Source organism: Phascolarctos cinereus, unplaced genomic scaffold (genome assembly GCF_003287225.1).
Source record: "Phascolarctos cinereus isolate Bilbo 61053 unplaced genomic scaffold, phaCin_HiC Scaffold_2;HRSCAF=192, whole genome shotgun sequence".
Classification (NCBI taxonomy): domain Eukaryota; kingdom Metazoa; phylum Chordata; class Mammalia; order Diprotodontia; family Phascolarctidae; genus Phascolarctos; species Phascolarctos cinereus.
The window spans coordinates 317961496-317982498 of NW_027555625.1; the positions used below are offsets into that span (position 1 = coordinate 317961496).

Consider the following 21003-nt stretch of genomic DNA (forward strand, 5'->3'; position numbering starts at 1 on the left):
CCAAGATTAAGATCAAAATGGGTACACGATTTAGACATATAGGGTGATACCATAAGCAAATTAGGAGAGCAAGGAATAATTTACCTGTCAGATCTATGGAGAAGGGAAGAATTTATAACCAAACAAGAGACAGAGAATATTATGAAACGCAAAATGGATAATTTTGGTTACATGAAATTAAAAAGGTTTTGCACAAACAAAACCAATGCAACCAAGATTAGAAGGAAAGCAGAAAGATGGGAAGCAATTTTTACAGCAAAGTTTCTGATAAAGGTCTCATTTCTCAAATATATAGAGAACTAAGTCAAATTTATAAGAATACACATTATTCTCCAATTGATAAATGGCCAAAGGATATGAATAGGCAGTTTTCAGATGGAGAAATTAAAGCTATCTATAATCATATGAAAAAATGCTATAAATCACTATTGACTAGAGAAATGCAAATCAAAACAACTCTTAGGTACCACATCACACCTATCACACTGGCTAACATGACAAAACAGGAAAACGATAAATGTTGGCAAAGATGTGGGAAAACTGGGACACTAATGCATTGTTGGTGTAGTTGTGAACTGATCCAACCATTCTGAAGAGCAATTTGGAACTATGACCAAAGGGCAATCAAATTCTTTGATTCAGAAATACTACTACTAGGTCTGTATCCCAAAGAGATCATAAAAAAGGGAAAAGCACCTACATGTACAAAAATATTTATAGTAGATCTTTTTGTTGTGGCAAAAAACTGGAAAGTTAGGGAATACAGATCAACTGGGGAATGGCTGAACAAGTTGTGGTATACGAACGTAATGGAATACTATTATGCTATAAGAAATAATGAGCAGGCTGATTTCAGAAAAACCTGGCAAGATTTATATGAAATGATGCAAAGTGAAGTAAGCAGAACCAGGAGAACATTGTACACAGTAACAGCAACATTGTGTAATGATCAACTATGATTGACTTAGCAGCTCTTCTTAGCAATACAGTGATCTAAGCCAATTCCAAAAAGCTCATGATGGAAAATGCAGAGAAAGAACTATGGAATCCAAATGCAGACTGAAGCATACTATTTTCATTTTTTGTGTTGTGTGGCTTTTCTCTTTTGTTCTGTTTCTTCTTTCACAATATGACTAATGAAGAAATATGTTTACATGACTGCACATGTACAACACATATCAGACTGCTTGCCATCTTGGGGAAGGGGGATGGGATGGAGGGAAGGTGAAAAAATTTGAAACTCAAAATCTCATAAGAAATGAATGATGAAAACCATATTTATATGTAATTGGAAAAAATAAAATACTATGTATACCAAAAAAAAATTAGTTGGCTAAAAACCGACTCTATAGGACTAAAGAAGTCTACCAACTTTTTTGACTCAAAATGTAAAATGAGACATACATTTTTGAATGTGGCCAATTTGGGAATTTGTTTGTTTGACTGCACACAAGAGATTTGTTTTTCTTTTCTTGGGGGGGGGGAGGAAGATGTGAGAAAAAGTGAATTCCTGAAAATTGAAAAAACTTTTAAAAAAGAACTGCAAAATATATAGTTGGTCAGTGTGTATAACAGTTCCAATTTTGCTGATTTCACTCCATTTCACCTCCTACAGATCTTTCCCTATTTCTTTGAATGCTACCTATTGATTTTTTTTTTTAAAGAACATAATGTTATTCCATTACACTGACATATCATAGTTTACTGTCATTTCCCAATTAACAGACATATAGTTTGCTTCTAGTTTTATTGCTATTAGAAAAAGGGAAGTAAGATCCTTTATACCAGATAGATCCTTTTTTCCATTTCAAGATTTCTTAGGATAAAGTCATAGCAATGAAATTATGAGGCAAAAGCTATGATTAGTTTTGTGAATTATTATATACTGTTCTTCAAATGTTTGCCTTAGAATTCAAAATCCCATCAACAACCTTTTAGAGAATTTGTTTTCCCATAGTTTCACAACACTCAGTTTTATTACAAAAATTATTAAAAATTTTTTTGGTATTTTTGTCATTCTGAAGTCAGTTTATCTTAAGAGTGTTTGTATTTTCATTTCTCTGATGCTTAGGGAATTTGAACATTTTGTCAACAATTTCTATTTCCTCTATCATAAACTGTCTATTAATGTCCCTTGATCTCTAGTTCATACTTCTTCTGGCTCCCTTTCTGATATCTGTATGCATCTGAATTTCCTGGCTCCTAAGATGCAAGAAGAAATGCTATAGAATTTTAGTGCTAGAATGAGTATTTCAGACCATTTAGTGCAAACCTCTCAATTTTAAAGGTGAGGAAACTGAAGCTCCATTAAAGGACTTAAAAGCAAAGTCACACAGCAAGAGGTAGAACCAGGACACTTACTCCATCCTCCACTCCCCCGTCCCAACCCATTCTTCTTATATAACATTCCTGTTACACAATCTGGTGTGTGAGTTCTACCATACTATCTAGAAGCATGTTTGTCAAGGCTAAGCATCTAAAGAAGGCATCACAGATTTTTACTCAGCAAGCATGAGGATTCTACTCCAAAGCCTTTAAAGAGCATTAACTGGGCAGGAAATGACAAAGGGATATTGAATTTTCACTTGCACATTTGATGATGATTTATTATACAACGAATAATTATGAACTCAATCATATGCATCACTTAATCTTAGTTAAGCATAGTACTTTATAAGACCTCAAAATGGTAAATGAACTGATTTAACTGGCCCTTTTAACCAAAAATGTATAAATCTGATTAATAGATATGCTATAATTTCAGAAATATTTTATTTTCATGTATGACTGACTTTCAACTGACACTGGACCTTGAGAATCATTCTTTTAACAAACACATATTAAGTGCTGTGTACACACTACTGTGCTATGTGCTAGGAAAGAAATAAAGTTTAGAAAACAATGCCTCTGACTTCATGGGTTTCAAACTATCTCTGTTTTGTCTCTCTATGTCAATTGCTTTTGTTCAGTTGTATCTGACCCTTCATGACCCTATTTTGGGGCTTTCCTGGTAAAGATATTAGAGTGCTTTGCCTCTTCCTTGTCCAGCTCATTTTACAGATGAGAAGCTGAGACAAATGGGATAAGTGACTTGCCCACGGTCACACAACTAGTACATTTCTGAGGCCACATTTGAACTCAGGAAGGTGAGTCTTCCTGACTTCAGGACCAGTGTTCTATCCACTGTGCCACCTATCTGTATCTCTATATCAATTAATAATCTATAAATAAGCACTGATATGTTCTAGAAGAGCTGCATTTATAACATTTTATTTTTAATAGCACTTAATGGAGTCAGGACAAAGAGGATCATAAGCAATGTCTCTGAAACTTAGACTACATTTCTCTCCTCACCTTTTCCCCTTGGAATCCTTAGCTTCCAAACCCAGTGCTTTGCTTGATTTTTCCAGTTGTTAATGTTATATTTGCTTATCTATGTACATGTTGTAGTCCTCAGTGCCTTGCACATACTAAGAGCTTAATAAATGTTTGCAAGTGAATGTCAACATTTAGAATGTGTAAAAATATTACCTCACTATTGGGGTCTTATAGTTGAATTCTTCCTAGTGATGTCACAGAGCAATGACAAAATAACCAAGAAGGACAGGCGATCAATTTATTTAAGTATCTCTGTGAAGGCTATTTTTTTGTATATTTAATTTTAATTTAATTGGAGTGACAGAATGGGAATAAAATCCAAACCCAGCTACTTAAAAAAATGCAGAACCATCTTATTAAAATGAGCAAAGCATTTCATTTTTTCAGTTAAAAAATTCAAACAGCTACTTAAGAATATAAACTCCTCGACAGCAGGGACTATTTCATTTTTGCATTTGAATTCCTAGCAGGTATATAGCAGGTACTTAAAAATGCCTGCTGATTTTTGGATTTGAAAAAAAAGCTTATTTATATTTATTATAAATAACCCATTTTAAATATCATGCACAAATTTCATATGACAAGAAGAAAAAATGAGTACAGAAGACTTTGATACTAATAGCCTTAGTCTGTATTCCCTTAAAAAATTAAGGCCCATAGTATTTGGCAGAAAAGATGCTGTGATATATTCAGAATACTTACCTCTTGACTTGTTTTCTGGTATGCTTTCATGTAGAAAATAAAAACCGTATCAAAGGGTCGACATGGTAAGAGATCCAAATAGCCAATGTCATCAAAAAATCCAGAAATGGTTGAGTCAAGTGCAATAAGGTGAGGAGGTAGACGACTATTTGTAGGTTCCTTTCCATCCAAAAACAAACAGAACAAAACAAACTATTTAAAATTTCTATTAGCAGTTAAAGAATTAATGTAAGTAAAGAAGTTTAACATGTACTTTAAAATCTCCTTTTAATTATCAAAGTTTGAAGACAACACAAACTAAAAAGGAGTCCCATTACAGATAATAATAATAGGTAGTATTTACATAGCACTTTAAGATTTGCAAAGTACGTTAGAAATATTTCATTTTATCCACACAACTGAGAGGTAGGTGCTATTATTTTATTATTACATGTTATGCTATTCTCCATCTTTATAGATTAAGAAACTGACCCAGAGTAAATGACTTACCCAGGGTCACACAACTACTAAGTGTCTGAGGCAGAATTCAAACTCAAGTTTTCCTGATCTCAGATTCAATGTTCTATCAACTGTAACTAACACTTAATTGTCTTAAAAATGATATACCTATCTTAAAATTATAGGCCTATTTATGTTACGGCTGTAGATTAAAGGTCAGCTAATAATCACAGTAAAGACAGAACAGTTGGTACACTCATACAAATATGTTCTGTATTTTTACATCCCAGACATCATAACAGGGACCAAATAAACAGTCCAGTGCTAGTGGTTCTAGCTTAAGTAAATTAGCATTTGAAATAATGATAATGCTAATGATACACATTCATGAAGCACTTTTCTTATAATCCCTCTGAGGTACATAGTATGTGATTCCCACTGAATGAAGGAAGGCAACATAGAGGCTTAGAGAGTGTAAGTAGATCTGCCCAGGGTCACACAGGCAATACTGGATTGGAAGCCTGGGTTTCAGTCCAGTACTGCTTCCTTTACACCACTGGACTTTCTAGGCTGAAGAGAAACAGTAAACAATGATTGCTTTTGATTGCTTTGCTGCATACACTAGCTAGAATTCATCTTTGGGGAAAAAAAAAAAGAACACCAAACTTATTCTGGTCATCTTTTGCTTTTACATTACTTTCATTTCCAAATACACCACTCCTCAATCTTCTATCAAGCCATCCCTTGCAACAAGGAATTTGAAAGATAGAAAAAAAGAGTTCCCACAAAATCAAGCAAAATACATCATCGGCCAAGTCTGACAGCATAGGCCATATGTAATTCAGTCTTTCAACTATGACAAAATGACATGTTCTCTTAGTAAGGTATAATGTCTCCCTTGCTGTTTCAGAACATCAGTGGAGCTGCTGAAACTGATCTATCAGAACAGCTTCTAAACAAGGAGGAAGACACAAGGGGACAACAATTCTACACCGCTGACACTCCTCCTTTTCCTCACCTATTTCAGAATAGGTGGAAATGAAGGGAATGCTTCTCAATAAACCAATTTTTGGATTAGCTCTATACCCTTCGAAGTTTAACCTTCACAGTAGGTATAAAATATGAACTATTTCTGGATATTTCAACTGAGCAGTGATCTTTGAAGTGTACTAAGAATCCAGGCTTGCTAATGATCAAATGAGAAGTATGCACTTGTGAAGTGCTTAGCACAGTGTCTGTCACAGAGTAGGCACTTAATAAACACCTATTCCCTTTCTTTCTCTTCCCCTATATATATATATATATATATATAAATGATATATATATATATAAATGATATATATAACATAAATAATATTATATACATAAATATAATGTATACGTGTGTGTGTATCTACATGTACGTAAATAAATATAAATGATAGAGTCCATAAGATGCATTCTCTGTGGATTGCTATGTTCTCAAAATACATCAATTCACATATAACAACATACTCATCATATCGATCCCTGTTGTTGTTCAGCTGTTTCAGTCATGTCCAACTCTTTATAACCCCATTTGAGGTTTTCTTGTCAAAGAAATGGTTTGCCATTTCCTTTTCCAGCTCATTTTACAGATGAGGAAACTGAAGCAGACAGGGTTAAGTGACTTGCCCAGGGTCATACAGCTACTCAGCGTCTGAGGCCAGACTCATGACGATGAGTCTTCTTGACTCTAGTCTGGCACTCTATCCAGTGCACCACCTAGCTACCCATTTGATCCCTGGAACACAATAACTTCTCCTCTATGAAATTTGCACAAACACAAGAGTGGTCCACATAAACTCACTGGACCAAAACAGATAAAAAATATATACTGCCTAAACTATGACTTGCAATCAGCCAAGCACTCCATTAATGAGCTGAGCCTGGGACTGAGTAGGTGGCGGAGACACGGACAGACTGAATTTGGAAATTGTACTGCTTTCGATGCTTCTAAACTCCTCAGTAGAGCAAAAGTACATCTCTTTAACACCAATATTTCCAAAGTGGCACTATATATGGTTAGCAAATCATGGAATATCATGCTTATAGAAGAATCAAAATTATAAACATAGCCAAGGGTAAGGAATAGTAACACATGGCAGATATAACAGATAGGTTACACCACATTACTAGTGATAATGTTCAGGTTATGAGTGGGATAAAAGGCAACATTTTGGACATGTATGAGCACAAAAGGAGGTGGGCTGGTCAAACAACAACAAAAGATGAGACAGGCAGCCTGAGTGGCATATGGGTATTACCAAGATATTAAAAGAATGAAACGCAGGCCTCTCAGAATTTCAGGAAAGACAGACTATAAGAATACTTCAGTATGAGAGTAAAAAAGATTTGATTTGCATTGGTGGAAAGTGTACCCAGACTAACGAAGTCACAGATCCATTAAATGTCAAATAAGTCCCCCTGGCGATCCATGGAATGGACCAAATGAAAATTCTGAGCCAAAACAGGTCTAACAAAGAAAAAAATAGCACAGTTATGACTCTGAGGATCCTACACTTGAGAGAAATAAGCCATTTTCACACTACTGCTACTGACATGTCTTCCAGTTTGTTTTAGGATAAGGTGAAGAGATTGCATACAGGCCCCAAGGATGGCAAATTAGAAGCAAAGTGCTACAGAGGATTATATCCAAAGAACTGATCTTGCTTTTTTCTCCCCAACAGTCCTAATCTTGTAATAAAATATCTTGATTCCAGATATCTAAAATTAATAGAACTGTCTTGCTTTTGTTCTTCCCCTGGATAGTAAGACCTATGAACTAAGGGCAAGCTGGATATGATCAAACAGGAGACAGAAAGTTTTTTTAAAATACAGACATCTTGAGTGTCAGTGAACTGAAATGAATGGGAATAGATAAATTTAATTCGTTACACATACTATACTACTGTGGGCAAGAATATCTTAGAAGAAATGGAATAGCCCTCATGGTCAACAAAAGGGTAAGAAACACAGTACTGGGATATAATGTAAAAATGACAGAATATCTGTTTGAACCCAAGGCAAACTATTCAACATCACTGTAATACAAGTCTGTATTCCAACCACTGATGCCAAAGAGGCCAAAGTTGCCCAATTCTATGAAGACCCACAACTTCTAGAAATAACACCAAAAAAAAAATGTCACATTCATCAAAAAGAATTGAAGTGCTAAAGTAGAAAATCAAAAGATATGGAATATCTTATGGAGTAAGATATGGAATAAGAGACAAGTTTGACCTTGAAGTACAAAATGAAGCAGAGGCAGAGACGAACTGAGTTTTGTCAAGATTACTTCCTGGTCATAGCAAACACTTTTTTTCAACAACTCAAAAGGTGACTCTACACATGGACGTCACCAGATGGTGATCAGACCTGATTATATACGTTGCAACTAGAGGTGGAGAAACTCTATACAGTCATTTAAAACAAGACCTGGAAATAACTGTGGCTCATATTGTGTGCTTTTTTCATTGCAAAATTCAGACTTAAATCAAAGAAAGACTATATAGGTATGACCTAAATAATGTCCCTTATGAATATGAAGTAGAGGGGCGATGAATATATTTAAGGGATTAGATCTGATACAGTACCTGAAGAACTATGTTCACAATATTGTAGAGGAGGCCATACCAAAAACCATTCCAAAGAAAAAATAAGTATAAGAAAGCAAAATGGCTGTCTGAGGAGACTTTAAAAATAGCTGGGGAAAGAGGGGAAGTGAAAGTCAAAGGAGAAAGAGAAAAATATAAAAATATACCCAATTGAATGCAGGAGTCTTAAATAAGCAATGCAAACAAATGGAAGAATATAAGACAAGAGATCCCTTCAATGAAATTAGAGATATCAAGGGAAAACTTCAAGCAAAAACGGGTATGATTAACAAAAAAAATGGCAGGGACTTAACAGAGGTGGCAAGAATATACAGAAGAATTGAAAGATATAACATCATTCTTAACTACAATGGTGTGGTTACTGATCTACAGCCATACATCTTGGAAAGTGAAGTCAAGTGGGCCTTAGGAAGCATCACTAACAATAAGGCTAGTGGAGGTGATGGAATTCCAACTGAGCTATTTAAAATCCTAAAAGATAATGCTGTTAAAGAACTACACTTAATATGGTAGCGAATTCAGAAAACACAAGATGGCCACCAGATTGGAAAAGATCAGTTTATGTCTCAATCCTAAAGAAGGGCAATGCCAAAAAATGTTCAAATTATCAAACAATTGTGCACATTTCACATATTAGCAAGATTCTGCAATCTAGGCTTCAACAATATGTGAACCAAGAATTACCAGAAGTGTAGGCTAGTTTTCAAAGAGGCAGAGGAACTAGAGACCAAATTGCCAACATTTGCTGGATTATGGAGAAAGCAAGGGAGTTCCAGGAAAACATATTCTTCACTGACTACACTAAAGTCTTTGACTACGGATCACAACAAAACGAGATGGGAGTACCAGATCATCTTACTTGTCTCTTGAGGAATCTATATGTGGGTCAGGAAGCAACAGTTAGAACTGAACATGGAACAACTGCTTGGTTTAAGACTGGAAAAGGAGTGTGACAAGGCGATACACTGTCACCTTATTTATTTAACTTACATTCAGAGTACATCATGTGAAATGGTTGAAGTGAAAGCTGGAATTAAGGTTGCCAGGATAATATCAATTATCTCATATATACAGATGACAATGCCAAAAAGTGAAGAATTAAGAAGCCTTTTGATGATGATGATGAAAGAAAACAATGTAAAAACTAGCTTGAAGCTTAAGGTTTAAAAACAAACAAAAAAAACCCAGCTAAGATCACGGTAACTAGTCCTATCACTTCCTGGCAAAGAGAGAGAGAAGAAATGGAAGCAATGTCAGATTTTATACTCTTGGGCTTAAAGATCACTGCAGGTAGTGAGTGCAGCCATGAAATTAAAAGACATTTGCTCCTTGGAAGGAAAGCTATGGCAAATCTAGACAGAACACTAAAAAGTAGAGATATCACCTTGCTGACAAAGGTCTGTATAGTTAAAGCTATGGTTTTTCCAGTAACAATGTATGGCCATGAGAGTTGGCCTATAAAGAAAGCTGAGCACCACAGAATCAACATTTTTGAACTGTAGTGCTGGAAAAGATTTTGAGAGTTCCTTGAACAGTAAGATCAAATCAGTCAATACTTAAAGAAATTAATTCAGGCTATTTATTGGAAAGACAAATACTGAAGATGAAGCTAGGACTTACTGAAAAAGACCATGAGTTTGGGAAAGATTGAAGGCAAATGGAGAAGGAGATGGCGGAGGATGAAATGGATATATAATGTCATGAAAGCAATGAACATGAGCTTGGACAGACTTTAGGAGACAGTAGAGGAGAGAAGGGCTTGACATGCTATGGTTCACAGGGTCACAAAGAATCATACACGAATGAACATCTGAAAAACAACTTGCTTTTATTCTGTTGTGTCAAATGGCAAATATAAGGTTAATTTTCTAGAAGAATTTTTTGGAATAGTCTATAGCAGAGGTGTCCTTTGGGCCTCAACTCACCCACAATACTCCTAAGTATGCTCCAAAGCAGCTTAAAATGTAATGGGAAAATATTTAAAAAATAAAAATACAAGAAAACACATATGTCACATTTTAAAAATAACTCAATATGTGCCCTGCAGGGATCCTTATATATGGATTAGTGGTTCCTGTTTCTATTTGACACAACCAAACCATACATCTTAAACACCATCTTGTATGGGCTGCTTGTAATAGCTGTTGATACTTATATAAAGAGGTTTTGTGGGGACAGAAACTAATTACTATGGTACTTTAAAAAAAACCTAGATTTCAATTATCCCATTAGTATTTATTGTTCATTACTAGGGATATTTGAGAGCTAGAAGCATTAGGGAACTCAAGGAAATATATTTGAATGTATGTGCAAAAAGAATCATCTTGGGACCAGAAAAAAACTGCAATTCAAGTATGAATATATGCATGAAGGCACCTATAGAATGAGTCACCAGGGCTTCCACACATGGAATGAATCATACGTGCAGATAATAAAAACACCAATGACATGCAAGTTTTCCCACTTCACCCTAGAAAATTTGAATGGAATCCTTCTATGACCATAAACAAAAAAATAAGATTAACTGTGCCATTTGTAAACGCATTGTATTTGTGTGTCATAAGTACTTACATCTCTAGCATCTAATACAAGTGTATAAAACTACTTGCACATAAAAATGTGACAAAATTACCTTTAATGCCTCTAATGACAAAAACCCAAAGTGTGAAAGAAAAAGGCGTGCTGTTTGGAATTCCTGGGCAGGAGGTGGGGGTTTACAGTCAGTAACTGGGTCAGGGAAACTTTTCTTCCGCCACTCCTCTTCACTTTGCTGCTCAATGGATATCTCATAAGTGATCTGCTGGGCCATGCCATTCCTCAATTTTTCATGTCTCTCTTCTAACTGAAATGCATTAAAGACATCATATTTGCATGGTATGACTTTAAAAATAATGTGAAGTCTATATTTAACATAAAATTTAAAACATTTATTAATTCTATAATTAAAATTAAATAAAAAAATTCAAGCAGTAAGTGAAATTCAATGCACAGCATACTACTGAATAGTATTCCAGGATACTGACAAGCACAAGAAATAAACAATAGTTAGGAACTAGTGTCTTACTTCCTCATTTACGATTTCGTGCAAGTCAGGAATGCTCAGATCTGCTTTTACAAAAGGAATTTTGTCCACCTCTTCAGGAAATGGTCGATGCTTCACTGTATATTTAATTCCAACGTCATTTTTAGGAAGTGGACGAGGTTCTGGCACAAAAAGCTGTCAAAATGAAGCAAAGAAATTTATATGGTCTAAGTACCCATTTATAATATATAATGTAATACAGAAACTAAAGTCCTACCTTCTGCAAGAAGCCTTTCCTGATTCCCCCTTAATTCTAGTACTTTCCCTCTGATGACTATTTCCACTTTTTCCTGTATTTAGCTTGTTTGTACATAATTATTTGTACGCTGACTCTTCCATTACACCATGAGTTTCTTGAGAGTAGAGATTGTTTACCCCTTTCAGTCTTGCCCCCCACCAAACTCTTGAAGAAAGAGCTACACAATAATAATAAAAGATTTGGGAAAGGAATGAAGTAATGAAAGCCTTTTATCTCTTAATTAATCTCTTCTTCTTCCCATTACTTGCTGTAACATAAAGCCTGGAGAGATGGTCTTATGCTAGACCAGACACTGGGGTTATGAATTGATGGCTATAATACTAGCACAGGGAGTATAAAACTAGAGAACAGGGACAAGGTTTTCGTCTTCTATGAGAGAAGTTTTAGGAGACAAGGTATTTTTGCCTCTCCTACCATTTTTTTGCTTGAGAGGTTTTTTAAAAAAAAATTATGCTAGGGTTTACATTATCTTATTTGAGCCTCATAGCAAAACTGTGAAACAGGTTAAATATTATTATTCCAATTTCACATATAAGCAAACTAAGCATCAGAAATTAAGTGAATGTGATAAATATATGCTCTTATTTTCTAGGAGAAATCTGGGTTTGATTTATTGGGTCCAACTGTCTAAAACATATTGTCAAGATCAAAAAGATTTTGGTTTTATATGCCTTTTGTTCTACTGAAGAATCCTGAAAAGTAGGTTTAACACTAGGAACAACTTTGGTGCTAAGCTATCAAAAGTTTTTAATAAGTTTTGACACTAAAGCATCAACGAATAATAACAGTATATATTGTCCTATCCTGGAGACATATATATGTGTTATAATAGAAACCAAAGCCTTAATCCCAAATATGAAAATCTTGGCAACATATTTTTGCCAAGTTATTTTGGGTCAAAGGGATTTGTTACTACCCTTTAGGTCATGCCAAACAGACAGTCTTCTGTGGGTATATTTAGACCTCTGGGGAAGTTTTCAGAGTATTAAAGACAGCTGGAATGGTATTAAGCAACAATGCACGTGTCAACAATACAGAGCATGATTCTCTGATGGTACAATCCACACCTGAAATGTCATGGGCATTTCTAGAAGCTGCATTAACTCTAAGAAAACAAAGATATCATTTAGTGACTTGCTTCTTCAGTATTACATAATCATTTAGAGACTTTAAAATGTTGCTACAAGATAGGGAATATGATGAAACTATGGGCTGAATGTAATGTCACCAAGAGAATAGTGGTAGTGTGTCCCATGTGCTGAAAAATTTCTTATTGAAAAAGAAAACAAAGTTCAGGGTGTTCAGCTAGTTTTTAGATAAGCTACTACTCATCTAGGTTTCTTTCAATTTTAAGGAAATTATAGGCTCACAGGACCTTAGAAATTGTCTAATCCAACTCTTTCATTTAGAGGCAGCTGGTGATGCAGTAGATAAAGTGCTGGGCTTGGAGCCAGGAAAACCTGAGTTCAAATTGAGCCTCAAACACTTCCTAGCTATCTGAGCCTGGGAAAGTCACTTAATTCATCTCTGCCTCAGTTTCTGCAACTGTAAAATGCAGATAATGATAGCAGCTACTTCACACGATTGTTGTAAGGATCAAATGAGATAATATTTGTAAAGTACTTAGCATGCCCGGGCACACAGTAGGAACTAAATGAATTCTTCTTCTCCTTACCCTTAACTTTAAGGACAAAGAAAAACTTAAAACTTTAGAGAGGAAAAGTGATTTGCCCAAGATCACATAGCTGGTAAATAGCAGAGCCAGGATTTAAACCCAGGTCCACTAATTTCAAATTCAATGTTCTCTCCCCTGGACCACACTATCTCCTCAACACTGCATACATAGTATTTACAAATACAGCCTGTTATCAAATACAAAAGGTAAGAAAGTAACTTCACATAAGCTGTAAAAAAAATTTTTGTTAGAGAGTTGTATTCCATAAAACTTCAAAAAGAACAACAACAACAACAATAACAACAATAGGATTTTAAACTTTTTTGGAAATTTAGTGATTTTGTTTTTGTGGTAATGCTATTTAATCTGTAAATAAAAATGCACCAACTCTCCCCTCCCTGTTATTGCCCTCTGAGTTTTGACAGATACCTTCTGATTTGCTTTTGCCCCTCTTGGTAAAAGGGAAAGCTGCTGGGCCCAAGCAAGTCTTCCAGACATTCCACGGACCAAAACAGTGACAGATGGAAAAAAATCATCTGTAAGGAGAAGTTCAGAAAAGACAATTTAGAATTCAGATACAATGGCAATTTTTTAAAAATTAAAATCTTTAATTAACTATAGAAATAAACCAAATATTCTATCTTCCTACAATTTATGATTCTCAATAATCAGTCATGCCAAAGTAAGTATTTATCAACAACCAATATCACCCAATTTTCTTATCACTTCAAGGTAAAAATACTAATTCACTTCTGATCCACAGATAAGTTGTGTTATCTCCATTCAGTGCACACTGAATCCTTCTCTTGCGTAATTGTCCAGTCTTGTGATCCTAGAACATTTTGGATTTGTCTTTTTACCATTTATTCCCTATCAAAATCTCTTCCAAGTAAAGTAAGGTTTTTAATAACTGTTAGGTTTTTAGTAAATGAACTGATACCAAAACATTTATAATATTGATTAATTTAATTCACAATGACTGATAACGGCTAAATATGCTCTCCTACCCTGTAGATCAGGCCTGCACAACTTGTGCCAGCCTGCACAATCTGTGGCCCTCAGGCCACTTACAGCCCTCTGGCTGCTTGCAGGATGCCAAAAGAGTTCGGGTGGCTTGCAGAAAAAAGTAGAAGAAAACATCCTTTGTATGTAGAGGAAATCCTTTGGCTTGCTGCAAGTGCCCAAGCTGTAGGTGGCTTCTGGGCAGCAGGCTGTGCAGGCGTGCTGTAGATCCATCACCATCTACACAGTGCTCAATGGCATCACTGATCTAATCTTTCCTCACTGATCTTCTAATATCCTAATAGGCTCTTGTTATCAGTGAATAGAAGGAAGAAGTTGATACAGAAGATACACCGAGAGATTTGGATTATTGTTCAGATCATGTGACTAAACAAACTTGTTGGGGAGTTGGCTCAGAACTGAATAAAATGGAGGAGTTGCATGATGGCTAGTTTAAGAAATTTTAATTTACTTAAGGATAAAGCTCTGACTCCTCATGGAAAAATTATGGGAGATCAGTTTTAAAGGAAGGAAAGGACATGATCTGGCAGATCAATAAAGAACTTGTAAATTCTTTATTTCCTCTCAGTATTCTTCAGTACACGATCTCTGGACAGACTGCCAGCAGGTCTTACAAAGATTCAAAGGGATCCAAAATGAACAGTCTGCTTGTTAGTGGAATGATGCCTTTACTCTCTATCTTCCTACCATGACTTCAGTGTTTTCTGCTATACCATAATACCTCAACTGTTCTATTTGGCAAGCTGCTAGTGGTATCTGTCAAAAACTTGCCCAAAGTCCACATTCTTCTGACCAGCACCTTTCTCTTGTACCAGGACTCTTCTGTAATATCTTTAGGACCTACACTCACATTTCCCTAAATAATCCTTCCAAAGGCAGAATACCTTAAAAATCCCCATTAAGGAAGTCTTATAAATTCAGTATAAAAGCCACTTACTCTGTTCATTCCCTAGGGGTTGCTCCAGCATTGCAAGGATGACACTATTATCCAGGACAAAGTATCGAAAACTGTGTCTGTTTACAGTAGGCAGCCTGGAACATTTTATCAAAGTAGTTTCATTCACCAGGCTACAAGAAGATGCAGGACCACTGGGTGAAGGGAATGCACCAAGTAACTGCATGATGCTGCAGGGTACAGAAGACAGTTCAGTTAACAATTTCCAAAAGCATGAACCTTTAGCCTACTTTAGTCATCAGTATCGGTATACTATTTCCATGTAGTCATTCTTAGATCTCACTTTAATTAGCTCCTTAACATCATTTACCCTGAACTTCTGCAGTTCTTGTTAGCACTTTTCATGACTTCTATACTGCACCTTGAATTATAGTTATTTGTATATGCATTTTATTCTGTATTAGGCTATAAATAACTTCAGGGAAGGGACCACAGTTTACTTTCTATTCCTTATAGCACTTAGCATAGTCACCTGTGCATATTAGGATTTGAATAACTATCTGTTAACACAGAATTATCTATGCCACATAATTTGGCACTTGATCATATATTGTTTTACATGAGTCTATGTTTATTTTGTGTAAGCATTATTTCCCTAGAGACTGAATTTCTGGAAAGCAGAAATTAAATCAGTTTCCTTGTTACTCCACTCATTGCATAGTAGCACTGAGGTACAGAAAAAAAATAACTTGATGATTGATATAAACTTGCAATGTCAAGTTCAAGAGAAGCATAGAATAGGAAGAACGCTGGACTAGAGAGACATCATGAGACCCAAGCTTTTGCGTCCATTCTACCACTTATTTAGCAAATTGCTAAACTTCTCTTGGCCTCAGTTTCCTCCTCTATAAAATAAAACAGGTTGGTCTAAGTGGTCTCCAGGGTCCCTTCCACACATCTAAAAATCTATGATTCTAATAAACTTTCCTTTATTATTAGATTCTCAATAGTTAATTCAATTACAACATTTATTCAGTGTGAAGGCTTATTTTTGCTGAGCTTTCACCTAAGTTTAACTAGCTCCTTTTATCTACTATAATAGTTAGTTTTAAGGAGATTGATCAGCAAAGAACTGGAAAATCAATGTATCTGTCAGCCTCTGAATTTTTCATTTCTTAGTTCAATAGCACATGGCATACACCTTGCAAGGTAGAAATAAATCTTGCTTATTTTCAAGTTGGAGAATACAAAGCATACAACAGTTAGCTACATCATACAATGTTTCACAACCAGTGAGAGGATGAGAGAATTTACGACTATCAAACTATTAGATCATAATCCCTAACTAACAGCTTCCATACCATGTAAGGGTAGCTTCAGCTGCATCCTTTACCCTCATAGATGCAGGATTTGGCTCCTTATCTCCTTTGTATTTGATCTCTTGTTCACTACTCCTGGACTTGCTTCCTGAGATACCCAATTCCACAATCTCTAGTACCTCTTTTAAGCAATCCTAAAGGTGAAGAAAGAAGATTTATTAAATTCTTCATGAAAAATGAAATGTGAATGTTCCTTTTTCTTAGATGGTCAGAGAATGCATGATTACTGAAAAAAAATTCAATTCAATTATGATGTTTTGTGACTATGTAGAGTTTTAGGGTGAGGGTAGAGGATGAGTAAAGGCAGAAAATATTTTATATAGATATATTTGTATAAACCTTCTTTTAAAATACTGTGGCTGTCATACAAATCTGTTCTAACATTTCTTAACTATGAAGTTGTGAGGGGCATACCAAAAATTCTGCTAGTAATGGATAGTTAAGACAATGATAAGGTATTGAAAGAGAAGCTTAAATTATTCCTGACATGTACAAGCCATTTCTTGCATCTTTACTTTGGAGAATGCATGGAAAAAATGGAAATATTTTCTATTATGCCACTTTCTTTTTGTAAAATGCTTAAAAAATCTTTAAAGAGAAAGAATTCTAAAAGTTCTACTATTAAACCAACATGTGTTTCCCCTTTTACACTGTATAATAACAAGGTGGCTGCCCTCTACAGGGCATTAGATTAGTTCTTCTTCCCTTTAAAAAAAAAGAAGGAATCACATCACCATACCAAAATGTTCAGATGCTAGCTTAATGCTTCTCTATTCATTTGTCACTGATTTTATAACCTAGGCAGCAATTCACCTTATTTAAATGATTTGTCATTGATACAGACTACTGGCTAATATAACAGGAGGTTTCCATCTTTCTGAAATAAACTTTAGAGCTTTTCATGAACTGAGAGCAAATTTAACCAAGGTTTCATATATCAACATATTAACATAGCCTCATTAATTAAAACATTTCCTTGTCCCAACTAATTACAGGCTACACTGTACCTGGCAAGTGTACCAAGCAGGATTAGAGTCACATTGATGGCCAATAAATACTTAAGTACAGCAATTTTTAAAACAGAATGTCATATTTTAATTAAAGGATTTCTCCTGCTTAACATGCACCCAGAGCTAGTGCTCTCACCTTTTCATCAAGCATGTCAGGATGTTCTGTCAGCCAAACACAAAGACACTGAAAAGCTGCAACAATCATGGAGTGGAGATCTCTGGAGTGGAGCGGGGCTGGCCGACTACACTGGTACACAATGTAGCCACACACTGAACTGATGGCTCTCTTTTGGTCTGCTGAGTCGACTGTCACCTTCACCTAAGGATATTTAGGTTAGGAAGGTAATAATTAGTTGATATCACTTTCACATCTATGACAACTAGCATGTATTGAGTATCAATTAAATATGCAAGGCACTATAGAATACCTTGTTTTTCTACATATATAAGGTGGAGAAAAGTCTGAGATATCACTAAAAATATATATATACTAGAAGTGGTGGTAATACACTTCACAAATGTCAGGCTATAAAACATCTTTCAGAATTTTCAGGTCCCTAAAATGTCATCTCCTTGTGTCTAAAAGTGAAGGAGTAGCCACAAATTCAATCTGCCATGTCTTTGTTTTAAGACACTCTTCCGTGGACTTCTGAGGTCTATGGACAGTTTAAAAATCTCCAGTACGGATGCATCCATGTGTCAAGTCTCACTGCACAGCCACCCTGACTAAAACAGAGATGTCAAACTGGAGATATTAATTAACCAAATTAAAATATACAGTAATCAGGAGATGTTGAACAAAATTTAAAATACAATACAACAGATAATGTTAATGTAAAGTTTTCTAAGTTAATATGTGGCTGTAGAGATCTGTTTCTATTTGAGTTTGACACCACTATTGCAGAGAACAAAATTCCTTAGCTTGGAATTTAAAGCTCTGTGAAATGTGGTTTGAGCAAACCTTTCCAGATTTCTCTCATTTTTCCTCTTCACTTGCTGTATACTCTGGCCAAACTAGTTCAGCATGTACTCCTCCATCTCTGCCTAGTGAACTATTTCTCTTCTTTCAAGGCCCAGCTCAGGTGCTATACCTTCTCCATGATGACTTCCCTGATTGCCTGAACTAGAAGTAATCTTCCCTCCTTGTATCTGTCATTCTACTATGTCCTTTCTTGTGCAAATCATATTCTAACTTGTAATAAATTTTGATGTGTTGTGGTGTGGAAGTGACTCTATACTCTCAAATGCTATACCAGCAGAGAGTAAACTGGCACGACCACAATTTAGAAAGGTTTAGTGTGAAGGACTATTGTCAGAGCTTATGTCTGCTGTCCTAGGAACTACCTAGCTAAATCTGGAGAGGTACATCATCAAATCTCTTGAAAGTTGATGAATTTCTAGGCCACAGAAATCCTGGAAGATTATTTACTAATTTATAGAGTGCTTACCATCAGTGGGGCAGCAATGTGTCTGGCCTAACAGTTAGGAGGACTAACATTCCTGAGTTCAAATATGGCCACAGACACTCACTAGCTGTGTGACCCTAAACAAGTAACTTAACCCTGTTTGCCTCAGTTTCCTCATCTGTAAAATGAGCTAGAGAAGGAAATGGCAAACCACTCTAGTATCTTTACCAAGAAAACCCAAATGGGGTCAGAGTTGGACAAGACTGAAATGACACAACAACAAATACCATCTGAAATGACAAAATATCCACACTGATAAAATTATATATTCTTGAAGATTTTCAATGTCATTTTTGGGGAATATATTTCATACTTCCTACTAGATTATTAGCTCCTTAAAAATGAAGATCATGTCATTTTTCAACTTGCTATTCTCAGATTCAACCACAGTACCTAACACACAACTAGGTATATAAAAGCCATTACCTGAATTAAATTTGATGAGTGTTCTCTATGTATGCATATATACATATATAAATATATGTACGCCATCTTATTGTTTTCATTGGTTCTAATGTAAGAAACATATTATAGGTCCCCTTTCATAGAACTTTGTTTTTAGGTTTGTTTTAATTTACAGTTCATGTAAAAATACAGCCAACTCTTGATCATCCATATTATTACGTAACAGATAAAACATAACTATACTAAGCTAAAACTACACACAGTCTTTCCTCACCTTTGCCAGTCCAGAAAGAAGCTCTAACGCAGCCAATGATATACTCATGTCCTGACGCCACTGAGAATTGAGTCTTTGGGTTACAAGGTGAATGCTGCGAATCAGGAGGCCGGCAGCTGTATCTGTATTAAGAGCTAGGATATAACCCCAATGCCACATACCACAGGGAGGGAAAACAACTAAGCATTAGTAACAATAAGCAAAGCATTCCCTTAGGCACAAACCAAAGCAGCCACAATAAGCACCTGGACAATGAATTTAGCAATTTACATGTAGGCTGATTAATCAGCATACCACACTAACATGTTATTTATTTGAATCTGAGCAGCTTCTAACATCAAAGCAGAATTCTATCAAGTTGATCTAAGTGGAATTTTGATAGTTAAACATTCTTTAGAAAAACTTTGAACCTTTAAATATTATTAGCTAACAGGTCTTCGTTCCATTTTTAAAAAGCATAATGAAAATTGTTATAGGCTTCTCAAGCAAAAATTTTTTTGATTTTTTTGTGTACTGAAGTATGGAGTCTAAGTTTTTAGTGCATCCATATATGGTGGAGATCACCCTTGGCAGCTATTACCCACTGCCTTTAAGGTTTAACCCTCACAGAAAATATTACATGCAATAGCTAATTTTAAAAATTTTACTATCCAGAACTCTATTCCTGAATGTAAAAAAAATTAACATTCCCAACCCCCTGTGTTTTATTTGGCTGCCAATTCTAAAAGTAAAAGAAAGTGCTATTTTGGTAATGCAAAATTAGGAGACTATGAAACTTGTGGGACATTATACCTGTCAATCCTATTGGGAAGAGGGCAGTGACAACAGAAAAAGGAATGGTCATTAAAAAGAGAGACATATATGCAGCACACTAACACAAATCTGGATTTCTTAGCGAAACTTTTTGCAACATTACAAGCAGAACTTACTAACAGTTCATCAAAATGCTGAAACAGACTAGTCACTTCACACATGCCTATTGGGACACATACAGCAAAAAAAAACTGCTTCAATATCAAAATCATATTTATATTCTCTTAAACATTACCTTACTGATTTCTAGGGTATACAGAACCCATATATATATATATATATATATATACATAAATACACACAATGAATAGTGTAAGAAATATTTTAAAGAACACATATTAGTGAATTCAATAATTAATCAAATGTGCATTTGAATAACTCATAATAAAGATTTTACACATGGCATATCCAAGGTCAGTTTATTGGGAAATGAGTTTAGGTGAGAAACACATTTAGTTTAATTCAAAATAAACAGATGCTAAACTCACACATAAGTAAACAATTCAACCTTGGATTAATGTCTACTTTGTAAATACAATGTCTTTCTACATAAAATACCTAAAGGCACA

General features: G+C 35.3%; 1 protein-coding gene across 5 annotated transcripts in view; it reads right to left on the reverse strand.

Annotated features, from left to right (window-relative positions):
• Window positions 1-21003, reverse strand: part of RALGAPB (Ral GTPase activating protein non-catalytic subunit beta) — a 95212-nt gene that overhangs the window by 25056 nt on the left and 49153 nt on the right. For 3 of the 5 annotated variants that reach the window (XM_020990795.2, XM_020990793.2, XM_020990797.2), the window contains 8 exons: window positions 19622-19755; window positions 17613-17795; window positions 16449-16600; window positions 15130-15317; window positions 13599-13705; window positions 11218-11370; window positions 10786-10995; window positions 4081-4239 (listed from right to left, as the gene is read on the reverse strand). In XM_020990795.2, coding sequence (XP_020846454.1) covers window positions 4081-4239; window positions 10786-10995; window positions 11218-11370; window positions 13599-13705; window positions 15130-15317; window positions 16449-16600; window positions 17613-17795; window positions 19622-19755 — 1286 coding nt within the window. The remainder of the gene's footprint in view (window positions 1-4080; window positions 4240-10785; window positions 10996-11217; window positions 11371-13598; window positions 13706-15129; window positions 15318-16448; window positions 16601-17612; window positions 17796-19621; window positions 19756-21003) is intronic. The other 2 variants (XM_020990794.2, XM_020990796.2) reach the window with 1 other exon arrangement.